The 14,434-nt window shown below is 41.1% G+C and overlaps 1 protein-coding gene across 1 annotated transcript in view; it reads left to right on the top strand.

Annotated features, from left to right (window-relative positions):
* The window catches only part of SRPK1 (SRSF protein kinase 1), an 85,125-nt gene extending 75,126 nt beyond the window's left edge, over nt 1-9,999 (top strand). Inside the window, 3 exon segments of the mRNA XM_035295463.3 lie at nt 112-181; nt 4,384-4,476; nt 7,582-9,999. Coding sequence (XP_035151354.3) covers nt 112-181; nt 4,384-4,476; nt 7,582-7,766 — 348 coding nt within the window. The 3' untranslated portion in view covers nt 7,767-9,999.
* The last annotated feature ends 4,435 nt before the right edge of the window (nt 10,000-14,434 follow it).

Raw genomic sequence — 14,434 nt, 5'->3', positions numbered from 1 at the left:
GTAAATTTTTTCAAGGAAACAAAAGTTACTTCACATTGAGTCAAATAGCAATAAGCTTTCCAAAGGCCTTCTTTTCTTTTGTGCTTTCATATGCTATCCTCTCTTTCTTAGGCCTTTGAACTGGCCACAGGTGACTATTTGTTTGAACCTCACTCAGGGGAAGAGTACACTCGAGATGAAGGTGAGTCCCTGTAACCATGGATGTGTGTGTGTGGTATTTAAACTTTCCACATTTGACCAACATAATTTGTTAGTGCTGAAGAGTCTTAGTCTTGTTAGTGTGCAAAACATATATAAATCCCAGAGAAGTTAATTAAATACACTTTATATTAGGTTTTTAGATATTTTCTGAAAGATACTAAAGAGCTCTGTCAGAGTCAGAAGGCCACAGCTAACCTAAAATTTCTGTGTGCTAGACAATGTTTTCTTCAACATCTAGTTATCTTCCTTTCTGTATATGTATATGTATATATCAGTGGTTCATTCTTTACCAAGTTTGAGTTTGCCTGTTCATCAACCTGTTGCTCAATTATGCCTCTAAATGTATTTATAGGTCAGTAGTTTTAATATACAAATGCTACTTAAATGCAGAGACTATGTCCTTATTTCTATAAATTCTGCCAACATTTAGCATTCTCATTTCTGGATATAAAACTGTTTTTGTTTGATTGTTTGGAATTCCGTTTTAAAACAAAATAGAATGGATTTACATTTTGTGGTAGCCAGTAGGAAAAGCCCAAGCTGCCAGTTACTGTTTAAGAGACTGTGGAAGCAGACAACTCTATGTGTCTGATTTTTCTATCATGGTGACATCCAGATAACTAAATGGGTTAATAACCAAGAAAACATTTTACACAGTTGAGTTAGCTTATGTTCTATTTGTAGGATTAATGAGGATTATTTTGAGATCACTACAGCATCTACCCTCCCAGTATAGAGAACGTGTTCTTTACTTTTTGTACTTTCCTTGAGCCTTTGGGAACTCAGATTTCATACTCTATGGAACCAAGTGCTCTTTGTTTCTCAAAATATGGTCTTCTGGGATTTTAATAGATAATGTTAGTAGGGCTTGCTAATATCCCTAATGAATACCACTTGGAAAATGCTATGCTATCTAATTCTCATAAGTGCCTATTTAGGTACAGTTTGGACATACTTTGTATATATAAGCCCCATGTTAGAGGATACTACAATTACTACTTGATTTTACCTATTCTCTGCTTGCTATTTTTCTGGGTTATAGGTTTGGGATTATAGGCCTACTATGTATGGCCAGGCACAGTGGCTCACGCCTGTAATCCCAGCGCTTTGGGAGGCTGAGGCGGGCAGATCACGAGGTCAGGAGTTCAAAACCAGCCTGCCCAACGTCGTGAAACCCCGTCTCTACTAAAGATACAAAAAGTTAGCCGGGCATGATGGCAGGTTCCTGTAATTCCAGCTACTCTGGAATCTGAGGCAGGAGAATAAGTGAGCCGAGATCATGCCATTGCATTCCAGCCTGGACAACAGGGCAAGACTCCATGTCAAAAAAATAAAAGAAAGAAAAGAAACTACCTGTGTTCAGGAGGGTAATTTTTTTTCTCTTTATTTCCCTAGGTACTCCATGTTAGTGTGTGGTACAGACCACATAGTGGCTAGAATTATATTGAGTAGTACCTTATGCTACTAAACCTGAAAATTTTAATGTATATGCAGAGTCCCAAATAAGGGGACAAGGAGAAACCATCTTTGCTAGATATTTAGATTCTAATTTATTCCATCCTATACCAGTTAATACTATTAGGTCAAACATCAGCACCTCCCCGCCATGCTGTTCTACTGCACATTGGCCTATAAGAGCAGGAACAAGCAGACACTTACCCCATGACTAGTGTATGCATAGTTTGTTACACTTGTTACCCTCCAGCCTGGGCAACAAGAGTAAAACTCCACCTCAAAAACAAAAACAAAAACAAAAAAAAAAACTTTAAGAAGTTCTCTTATAGTTTATAAGAGAAACTATAGTCTAAGTTTTTTGTTGGTATTCTCGTTTTGATTGTTGTTAATGGTAAAAACATATGCAGGTACTTGTTACCAAATCATAAATTCAGTCAAAACCACTCAAAGGTTGTAGGGTTGAAATCCTCTTTAAATGGCACCACTAACTCCTTGACATCAGAAAGATATAACCTGAAACCTTCACAAATTCCCAGATAATATGAACGTCTCCAGCATGTTATTTCCCCTGTTACATAACTGGAAGTTTAACCAGTAATGATTCTATAACTTACAGGATGAAAGTATTTAATAAAGCTTTTTTTCTGGCCAGGAGCCATCATTAAAAAAAAAAAAAACTTTTATATTCTGCCTGGGTGTGGTGGTTATGCCTATAATCCCAGCATTTTGGGAGGCTGAGATGGGTGGATCACTTGTGGTCAGGAGTTTGAGACCAGCCTGGGCAACATGGGAAAACCCCATCTCTACAAAAATTACAGGCCAGTGCAGTAGCTAATGCCAGTAATCCCAGCATTTTGGGAAGCTGAGGCAGGCAGATCTCTGGCCAACATGGTTAAATCCTGTCTCTACTGAAAATAGAAAAGTTAGCTGGGTGTGTTGATGTGCACCTGTAATCCCAGCTACTCAGGAGGCTGAGATACAAGCATCACTGGAACCCAGGAGGTGGAGGTGGCATTGAACCAAGGTCATGCCACTGCACTCCAGCCTGAGTTGACAGAGTGACACTCTGTCTCAAAAAAAAAAAAAAAAAGAACTTTTATATTCTTAATTTGTTACCTGCAGAGTAAAAAAAAAAAGGCAGATCTACCTGAGATGTGTGTACTGGTTGGTCCCAGACTCACCCTCACTTCCTGGCTAAGAGACTACACACCTCCTTGGTGGTGCTCATGGTCCACATTCATATGGTGACGATTATAAGTCACTATATTACTTGGACATTTTAGTGGCCTACAGATCATCAAGTAGCTATACTTTAAAATGTTTGTGCTAATTTTTTATTTTTAAAAAGTGAGTTTAGAAAAGAAAGCTTTAGACAAGACATAAGATAATTGGTTTTCATTTGAGTTGTGGCTCATATCCCTAAAGTTTCAAGTTAGGCCATTCATGCTTTTTGAAGTTCCATTTTCTTATCTTTAAAACAGGGTATCAGCCAGGTGGTGGCTCAGGCCTGTAATCCCAACACTTTAGCAGGTCAAGGCAGGAGGATTGCTTGAGCCTAGGAGTTTGAGACCAGCCTGGCAGTATGCCAAGGCCTCAGGTCTACAAAAAAAAAAAAAAAAAAAAAAATTTTTTTTTTTTTTTTTGGAGACAGTGTTGTGTTCTCGTTGCCCAGGCTGGAGTGCAATGGCGTGATTTTGGCTCACCGCAATTTCTGCCTTCCAGATTCAAGTGATTCTCCTGCCTCAACCCCCCAGGTAGCTGGGATTACAGGCATGCGCTACCACACCCAACTAATTTTTGTATTTTTTTTTTTTTTTTTTTAAGTAGAGATGGGTTTCTCCATGTTGGTAAAGCTGGTCTTGAACTCCCGACCTCAGGTTATCCACCTGCCTTGGCCTCCCAAAGTGCTGGGATTACAGGAATGAGCCACTGTGCCTGGCCTACAAAAAATTTTTAAGTCCGCCAGGTGTGATGGCATATGCCTGAAGTCCCAGCCACTGGGGAGGCTGAGACAGAATGATCACAAGTAATAGTTCTAGAATGCCTAACACATATTAGGACAGTTTTTAAAATCTTACCTAAAGAACCTACCTGAACCTAGATATAGAGACAAAATAGAAGTAAAGATGAAGATAAGCCTCCAAAATCCAGAAGGGGACTTGCCAGGTACTATCGGGTGACCAACCACCTGAAATTCTTGGCCTTCCCAGTCACTCTTCCCTTCAGTATCCTTGGTGTTATTTGTAGAAACTTTTAAACAGCTGGTCCTTGAAAAAGCTATTCATAGAAAAACCTCTTTTACAGCTTGTCCTTGATCTGTTCTTCTTACCATTCTATTTTAGACCACATTGTGCACATTATAGAGCTGATAGGCAGAATTCCAAGACACTTTGCCCTCAATGGGAAATATTCACAGGACTTCTTCAATCGCAGAGGTAGTGTTGTTACATGAGTTTTAATCTAGGACCCAGGGAGACTTCAGGAAGCAGAGCATTCACACCAATGAATGCTCTTTTTTTTTTAGTTATCACTGAATCCACAAAAATTTGACTTTGTGTATTCTCCATTAGATGGATGGAATCCTCCTCTTCCCATTTAGGATAGAAAGCAAGCCTGAAATGCTTTACAGAGAGGTGTGCATGCTACTCTGTCTGCTATTTTCTAGAGCTGCACTTGTTACTCTTATGTATCTTTTTTTTCTCCTCTTGAAATGTTTGAAATGTACAGATCACATTGCATTGATCATAGAACTTCTGGGGAAGGTGCCTCGCAAGCTCATTGTGGCAGGAAAATATTCCAAGGAATTTTTCACCAAAAAAGGTAAAATAAATGTGTTCCCAGACATTAAGGGGGCAGAATTGTTTAAAAATGAAGAGGTAATCGCATGTTCCCAATGTCCTACAGAATGATGGGCCTGCCTTAAATGCTAACCTGTGACTTAGCACAGAGGTGAAAAAGTGGTCAAGAGGAGAGACTCGGACCGGGCATGGTGGCTTACACCTGTAATCCCAACACTTTGGGAGTCCAAGGCAGGAGGATCACTTGAGTCTAGGAGTTTAAGACCAGCCTGGGTAACATAGGAAAACCCCCTCTTTACAAAAAAAAATTTTGTTTTTGATTAGCTGGTCATGGTGACACACACCTTTGGTCCCAGCTATTCCGAAGGCTTGGGTGGAAGGATCACTTGAGCCTGGGAGGCCCAGGCTGCAGTGAGCCATGATTGTGCTACTGCACTCCAGCATGGGCATCAGAGCAAGATCCTGTCTCAGGAAAAAAATGATTAGAGACTGGTACTGGACTCTCAAATCCTGGTTACTCCACTAGCCATGTGACCTTTGACAGGATCTAACTGTTCCTCAGTTTGCTGATTTCTTAATGAGGATAATAATGTATACTTCTTACTAAATGAGTTAATATATATAGTGCCTGAACAAAGTTGGTTGGTTACTTCTATAGTACTTCTGAAAAACAGGCGCATTTTTTGCTGGCATTTGGTCTAAGAACTGCCTCTACCAAAGGGCAGGTAATTTAAGCTTCTGACATAATAAGGGCAGGGACTACATCTCACTCATCCCAGTGACACCTAACACAATCAGTCTAAGTACATTAGTCATGCAAATGAACTTTACACTTTAGTTCTATGTATTAGTTATTAAAAAGAAACAAAAAGCAAAACTTTCCATTTTTGACTTGATATATTTGAGATGGAGTCTCGCTCTGTAGCCCAGGCTCGAGTGCCATGGCACAATCTCGGCTCACTGCAACCTCCATCTCCTGGGTTCTAGCAATTGTCCTGACTCAGCCTCCCAAGAAGCTGGGACTACAGGCGCACGTCACCATGCCCCAGCTAATTTTTTGTATTTTTATTAGAGACAAGGTTTCACCATGTTGGCCAGGTGATCTGCCTGCCTCAGCCTCCCAAAGTGCTGGGATTACAGGCATGAGCCACCGCACCCAGCCAACAATAGATTTCTTATGCATTGCAAAAACCCTGAAATGTGAAAACCTGATCTACAGTCTGTTTTGTTTTGTTTTTTTTTACCCCCATTGTGCCATGGTTCCCTTTTTCCTTACAACTTCTACAGAAGTGCTGAGAAAAATGACTTTTCTCAATTCTTGACAGGAGCCATCCTCAGAAACATTACCCTTTCTTTCTTTTCTTTTCTTTTCTTTTTTTTTTAAACGTAGTCTTGCTTTGTTGCCTAGGCTGGAGTGCAGAGGCACCATCTTGGCTCACTGCAACCTCTGCCTCCCCAATTCAAGCAGTTCTCCTGCCTCGGCCTCCCAAGTAGCTGGGCTTACAGGCGTGTGCCACCATGCCCAGCTAATTTTTATATTTGTAGTAGAGGTGGGGTTTCACCATGTCGGCAGGCTGGTCTCAAACTCCTCACCTAAAGTGATCCACCTGCCTCAGCCTCCCAAAGTGCTGAGATTACAGGTGTGACCCACCCTCCCTGGCCACATTACTCTTCCTTAAACCTCGTTTCAGGTGGGAAAATTGCAAAATGTTTCGTAAGAGTTCCTCCTTGTGTGTAGTCAGATTAAGGCCTGTGTGTTTAACAGGTAGGTAATCAAATAGACACTCACTGTGCCTATTTTAAGAAAAGACTTAAAATTTTTATTTCCAAAAAATTATTTTTTTGAGGCAGGCTTTCACTCTGTCACATAGGCAAGAGTGCAGTGGCGTGATCTTGGCTCACTGTGACTTCCACCTCCCAGTTTCAAATGATTCTCCTGCCTCAGCCTCCCAAGTAGCTGGGACCACAGGCATGTGCCACCACACACAGCTAATTTTTTTGTATTTTTGGTAGAGACAGGCTTTCACTGTGTTGCCCAGGCTGTTCTTGAACTCCTGAGCTCAAGTGATCCCCCACCTCAGCCTCTCTCAGTGCTGGAATTACAGGCATGAGCCAATGTGCCTGGGCATCTTAAAAGTTTAAAAGCAGCATTTACCTTAGCCATTCATAATTGACTGTCTTTTAAAAATTTGTCACTTCAGACAATGAGGTTGATACTTCAGTATAGTATAGAATAGTGGTCTCCAATCTTTTTGGCACCAGGAACTGGTTTTGTGGAAGACAGTTTTCCCATGGACAGTGTGGGATGGGGGTCGGGGGGTGGTTTTGGGATAAAATTGTGTCACCTCAGATTGTCCTGTCACGCATTAGGTTCTTTTACGAAGCATGCAATGTAGATCCCTCACATGTGCAGTTCATAGTAGGAGTCATGCTCCTATGAGAATCTAACATAGCCACTGATCTGACAGGAGGCGGAACTCATGCGGTAATGCTCGCTTACCCACCACTCACCTCTGCTGTGCGGACCTGGTGGACCGCCGACTGGTACCATAGTGGGTATTGGTGTATAGTTGGGGGTCCCTGGTATAGAGTATATGAAGCTGTTGTATCTGAAAGCTGTATAGGATTTGGGTTTTCTGTTCTGTTGCTTTTATCCATGCTTGACATGATATTTTATTTTTAAATTACTATCTCACCATGAAGCAACATTTACTAAAGTATTGAGCCACATACACACAAAAAAGAGTATAAGCAAATTATTCTCGATGTATGGTGCTAGAGTGCCTCTGCACACCATATGAGACCATGTTGAAGATATAGACATTTCACGTTTATTTTAGTAAATACCTAGTTCCTGATTGTCATACCCAGTTTGACTGGGACTAAAAAAATTCTAGAATAGGGGAGAAAACAAATTACCTTAAATTTTTAGAGCCTTATGAAAAATAGAGGCACTTCTTTCTGAGGCATATGTCAGAAAAGAAATACTTTGTGAAGCTGGGATTAGATTCTGACTGCAAATTTTGATTCCTCATAGAATACATGGATTAGTGCCTGGATTTCCACAAGAGGATCTTGTCATTTGTCTGTGTTGGTCAGTGGCTTTTTTATACTGTCTTCACTGCAGGTGACCTGAAACACATCACGAAGCTGAAACCTTGGGGCCTTTTTGAGGTTCTAGTGGAGAAGTATGAGTGGTCTCAGGAAGAGGCAGCTGGCTTCACGGATTTCTTACTGCCCATGTTGGAGCTGATCCCTGAGAAGAGAGCCACTGCCGCCGAGTGTCTCCGGCACCCTTGGCTTAACTCCTAAGCCCCTGCCCAGCACCACAGCAGCAATTACACATTGACCCTCTGCCCTTCCCCTCCAGGCATTTTCCTCTTCCTTTTTCAGGGTGAAGCTCTTCCTTCAAGAGTTTCTAGATTTTTTTTTTAATCCAACATGTTCATTTGGGTTTGCTTACTTGACCCTGTGGAGATCCCCACAGCCATTGGGCATCCTAGGTGAATTTGGCCTTGGTTGGGCTCTGCCAAAGACTAATGGACTAAAATGTGAAACAGCCTCTTGCCCTGTACCTTTCCTTCCCATTAGGACATCCTTTAAGTTATAAGCATCCTTTTTGAAAAGAGCTATGAAGTTGTATGAGCCCATCCTTTTATTCATTGACTCTAAGAGTCAAATTTTCTAGTGCATATCCTATTGCCAGCATAAGGATGAGGAGGGGAAAGGGTGTTAATCATGTGTACAGCAGAGACATTAAACTTGCTGTATCCAGGCCGCATCATCTTCCTGGACTGTTTGTGTTGTTCTCTATGTTCACATTTTTTTCCTGCAACTTTTAAACTGTGTTTTTTAATCAGCTGTATGAACACCAAATTTAGGTACCATTTTATCACTGTTCAAAGCACTGTCAAATTCCTTTCATCCTTTAAAAGTTAAGATCTTTGAATCTTCAGTTTGATTTTTAATGTAAACAAAAAGTGAACCATTGAATAGGAATTTATTGAGAACCTCAGGTGTTCTATAAGCAGTCCTTTCCAATATGTCTTCTGTTACCCTAAGACCAGAGTTATTTTGATTGACTGTTTTATTTTTTGTTTTTGTATCCGTGGCTGGCACTTTACTCATTTCACTTGAGTTTGTTGCCCCATAACTAAAGGATCAGGATGACTGTAGAACAGAGATCTAGGTTTCAGGGCTTTCCCATTTAAGAAAAATAGGTCTTGAGATTCTTACTCTTTTCCAAACAGTCCCTGCTCTCATGTACAGCCTTTTCTTTATCTTACCCAAAATTCTGGCCTTGAAACAGTTTTCCTCTGTGGCTTTGCCTTTCTCATTTTCTCAGAGGCTCGGGGTCTTTAACCCCAAATGAAAGAACCAGGAGGAGGGTGGTATGGCAATGTTTTCTGTTGGTTTGGTTTTTTGGTTGGTTGGTTGTTTTTTAAGATTAGCCGTTCTCTGCTGCTATTTCCCTGCGTAATGTCAGTTTTTAACCATAATTTTGACATGATTGAGATGTACTTGAGGCTTTTTTGTTTTAAATGAGAAAAGACTCTGCAATTATTTTTTTTAGGATGAGCCTCTCCTAGAGTTGACCTAGATATTGCATATTCCTCCAGTAATACTGAAGAGTAAAAGAGGGGCAGGACTGGGGTCACAGCCACTTCTTTAGCATGGACCAAGTGGGCCTTGGAGATTACAGCATTCTCGAAGCGGCTATAGGACTCGGATTTACAGAAAGCCACAGAGGTGCAACTTGGCTCTACTACTAGCAAGCTACCAGTGAGACTGTTGGGTAACCACCTTTCCATATGGGAGATTGGAATCTACTTTGTCATTTATCCGCCAACAGTGACAAAGGAAAAGTGGTGCCATTATGCAGTCCATTTAACTCATAAACATCACTCTGAGTAACTGGCAAGCCATTCATCGGATCCTTCATTGGGTACTCCTGAAATCAGACATGTTCCTGTAGAAAGAAGTTTAAGTTAGGCTTTCTATGCACCTTTCAAGAATCAAGAGAATAGATTGTATCAAACAACGGCAGGGAAATCCTTCAGCAATTCTAATCCACTTTGGGTTTTCAGCTGTTTTTACATCTAAAGCAATAGACTAGAACTGAATTCTCTTCTACATTGTAAAATCACAATTATGGAATTACAGGAATTCTGGTGATATTAAGTTGAAATAAAAACCACACAAAAGGCCCTATTTTAACAGTTGATGTGACAGTAAATTTTAATAGAACCTGTAACTTCATTTTGGAAATGCTCCTCCACTAAATAAGGGCTTTTCCCCCTATTGTTTAAGGAGCCAGATAGATTGAAAGATGTGGAAATAGGCAGCTGTAGAACTTGATCTTCCAAGTACCCCATGTACCGTTATTGAGCTTAATTATAATACTGTCAGATTGCCATGATCTCACTAAAGGATTTCTATTTGCTGTCAGTTAAAAATAAAGCCCTGAATACATTTTTATTCTTTCTACTGAGTGCATTGTCTGTTTTCTTTGTAAATGCAGTACAATAAATTATTTAATAACCTACATGTTTCCAAAAGATCTCTGTTCATTTGTTGCCCAAGTTGGTCTGCCCTTAGCAGTTGCCCTTGCCATTTTGTGGGGTTCATAGTTTTGCTTCTAGCTTTAAATTGGGGATGGAATAGAATTAACAGAGCCAAATTAACATTTGTGGATTACTATTTTTCAGACTTTTTTTTGAAAATTGTTTCTCCCTACATCCAATAGTACTTTTTTCAGATTTTGTTGGAGGTTGTTGTTTTTCTCAAATTATAAATGCACAGTATGTGCAAAATTCAGAAGACTTTAGAGATATAAGCTCTTACTAAGGCAGTGGCATGATGTATCACACAGGCTTATCTCGTCATTTCTTGGATAGATTGTTGAACTGGGCCAGAGAGCACATTTTTGAGGCTTTTAGTAAATATTGCCTAACTTATCTGGACAGCTAGCAGAATGATTGGACTATTTTTCTGTATGTACAGAGTATGAACAGGCCTCTTCCATTATGAATTGCTAGTTTGTGCCCTGCCCCCCCCCACAGGAAGATTGTTATAATTTGCTTATTGGATTACTAGTGAGGTCATAAACTTGTTTTCATAGGTATTTGCATTTTTTTGATTATTTGTAAATTGTCTGGCTTTCTGTTGGAGTGCTTCCTTATTTGATGGCTTGGTCAGGACTTACTAGAAATAATTTATTCCTTTTTGCTTTATACATTTGTCTAGTTTTTAAATTTTCATTTTTGTGGTAGTTTTTAGTGTTATTCTATTCATCATCCTTCCCCACCTACACCTGAACTACGTAAATTGTTCTAATTTGTTTTAATTGTGCAATACTTAGAACACATTTAGTGTTTTCATAATGTTAAAATGTAACTTACTGGGATTCATTAAACCAGTATGTTCACCAGACTGACCAACCTAGGCAGGCCTCCTACACCTGGTGTTAAATGTATGAACCTACAATTCCCAGAGTTTGAGGAAACCTTAGTGCTGTTGCAGGACAGCTTGTAGCTATCTCAAAAGAGCCAACAAGCAGATGGGTTTACAGCCCCAGCTAATTTTGAGTTGGCTGGGCTCTACGTGTCCACAGGGAAACTTTAGCTGCTACAGAGCTGTTCCACCTTATAAGTGGACTTCCTTACTGCAAATTCTTTTCCTTTGAAACTGTAGCATTTCTATTTAGCCTTATAAGAAACCGCTTTGCCCTTAGATTTATTATATCACAGAAAATTGGTGATTTGCTGATAATAGAATCTGAACTTGTATTTGCTTTAAAATAAGGCCTTATGCCTGGGTGCAGTGGCTCACACCTGTAATCACACTTCGGGAGGCCAGCACAGGAGGAACACTTGAGCCTAGGGCTTCAAGGTCAGCCTGGGCAACATAATGTGTCTATAAAAATTTAAAAATTAGCCTGGTGTGTTGGCTGACACCTGTAGTCCCAACCACTCAGGCGGAGGCAGGAGGACTGCTTGAGCCCAGGATTAAGGCTGCAGTGAGCTATGATCATGGCACTGCATTCCAGCCTGGGCAACAGCAGCATGAGACTCCCATCTCTACAAATTTTTTTTTTAATAAGGCCTTAAGGCACCAAAGAAACTTGAATAGTGCCTTGGGAGTTAGGAAATCATTGATAGCATAAAGCTCTTTAAAATATCTTCAGACTATTAATATAGAAAGGCGATTATAGGCTGGGCGCAGTGGCTCATGCCTGTAATCCCAGCACTTTGGGAGGCTGAGGTGGGCGAATCACCTGAGGTCAAGAGTTTGAGACCAATCTGACCAACATGCCAAAACCCCATCTCTACTGAAAATACAAAAATTAGCCGGGCATGGTGGTGGATGCCTGTAATCCCAACTACTTGGGAGGCTGAGGCAGGAGAACTGCTTGAACCTGGGACAGGGAGGTTGCAGTGAGCTGAGATCACACCATTTCACTCCAGCCTGGACAACAGAGTAAGACTCCATCTCAAAAAAAGGTGACTATAGGAGACAGAGATCCAAGATGGCCGTCTAGCAGCAGCTCAGGGTTGCAGCTCCCAGTGAAGGCGCAGGGAGTGAGTGGACACCAGACTTCCAGACAAATTTTTGTTGCCTACAGACCGGGAGATTCCCAACAGAGGAGCCCCATGGGTCACCAGCGTGACTCTTGGCCAGCACGGCTGATTTGCCAGCATCCCGGCGCGGTGGTTCTCAGTGTAGAGTATGCAGGACTGGGTACCCTTTTAGTTGACATTTGGAGCTCCAAGAAGGCAGAGTCACCCATTCAGCCGATTGAGAGGGGTACTGAAGCCGGGAGCCAGACCAGGAGATTGCCGGGCAGAAAAGTGCCACCACAAATGTCAGCGCCACTGTTTTAGCCAGCACGGTCGCTGCACGGGAAATTACATAGATCCCAGTGCCTTTTCAGCGGGCGACTAGGGCACCTGAGAGAGAATCGACTGTTCGATTAGGAAAAGAAAAAAAGGGGGCTCCGAGGCGGGGACCGAGGTGATCGGGTTCGGCTGGTCCCTTACCCCACAAAAAAACAGCAATTGGAAACGCTGACGGTTCAGAGTTTCACAGCAAGCACAGCTGAACCCAAAAAGGTCCAGCTCTGTGGGGGAGGGGCGTCCACCAAAGGAAAAAAAGAAACAACATTTCCACCAACAAGCTGGACGTCCACTCAGAGACCCAATCTGAAAGTCAGCAATTACAAAGACGACAGGTGGATAAATCCACAAAGATGGGAAGAAACCAGTGCAAAAAGGCTGAAAATAGGCCGGGCGCAGTGGCTTACGCCTATAATCCCAGCACTTTGGAGGCCAACGTGGGTGGATCACGAGGTCAAGAAATCCAGACCATCCTGGTCAACAAGGTGAAACCCTGTCTCTACTAAAAATACAAAAATTAGCTGGGCATGGTGATGCGCACCTGTAGTCCCAGCTACTAGGGAGGCTGAGGCAGGAGAATTGCTTGAACCCAGAAGGCGGAGGTTGTGGTGAGCCGAGATCGTGCCATTGCGCTCCAGTCTGGGTAACAACAGCGAAACTCCGTCTCAAAAAAAAAAAAAAGGCTGAAAATATCCGAAATCAGAATACCTCTCCTCCTTCAGGGGATCATAGCTCCTCATCAGCAAGGGAACAAGGCCTGATGGAGAATGAGTGTGATGAACTGTCGGAATCAGGCTTGAGAAAATGGATAATAAGAAACTTCTGTGAGCTAAAAGAACATGTTCTAACCCAATGCAAAGAAACTAAGAACGTTGAAAAAAGGTTTGACAAAATGCTAATGAGAATAGATAATGTAGAGAGGAATATAAGTGAATTAATGGAGCTGAAAAACACAACACGAGAACTTTGTGAAGTATTCAGTTTTAACAGTCGAATTGACCAAGCAGAAGAAAGGATATCAGAGGTCAAAGACCAACTCAATGAGATAAAACGAGAAGACAAGATTAGAGAAAAAAGGATAAAAAGGAATGAGCAAAGTCTCCAAGAAATATGGGACTATGTGAAAAGACCTAATCTACGTTTGATAGGTGTACCTGAATGTGACAAAGAGAATGAATCCAAGCTGGAAAATACTCTTCAGGATATTATTCAGGAAAACTTTCCCAACCTAGCAAGGCAGGACAATATTCAACTCCAGGTAATACAGAGAATACCACAAAGATATTCCTCAAGAAGAGCAACCCCAAGGCACATAATCTTCAGATTCACCAGGGTTGAAATGAAGGAGAAAATGCTAAGGGCAGTCAGAGAGAAAGATCAGGTTACCGATAAAGGGAAGCTTGTCAGACTCACAGTAGATCTCTCAACAGAAACCCTACAAGCCAGAAGAGAGTGGGACCAATATTCAATATCCTTAAAGAAAAGAACTTTCAACCCAGAATTTCATATCCAGCCAAACTAAGCTTCATAAGCAAAAGAAAAATAAAATCTTTTGTGAACAAGCAAGTACTCAGATATTTCATCACCACCAGGCCTGCTTTACAAGAGCTTCTGAAAGAAGCACTACACATAGAAAGGAACAACCAGTATCAGCCTTTCCAAAAATATACCAAAAGGTAAAGAGCATCAACATAATGAAGAATTTACATCAACTAATGGGAAAAACAGCCAGCTAACATCAAATGGCAGTATTAAACTCATATATTATTATTAATCCTAAATTTAAATTGACTAAATCCCCCAATCAAAAGACACAGACAGGCAAATTGGATAAAAAGTCAAAACCCATTGGTAAGCTGCATCCAGACCCATCTCACATGCAAGGATACACAAAGACTCAAAGGGATGGAGGAAGATTTACCAACCAAATGGAAAACAAAAATAAATAAATAAATAAATAAAAATCAGGAGTTGCAATTCTTGCCTCTGATAAAATAGACTTTAAAGCAACAAAGATCAAAAGAGGCAAAGAAGGACATTACATAATGGTAAAAGGATCGATGCAACAAGAAGAACTATCGATCC

Source organism: Callithrix jacchus, chromosome 4, assembly GCF_049354715.1.
Source record: "Callithrix jacchus isolate 240 chromosome 4, calJac240_pri, whole genome shotgun sequence".
NCBI lineage: Eukaryota > Metazoa > Chordata > Mammalia > Primates > Cebidae > Callithrix > Callithrix jacchus.
The sequence above is the reverse complement of the archived record's forward strand: the minus strand, read 5'-3'. Positions and strand labels throughout refer to the sequence as shown.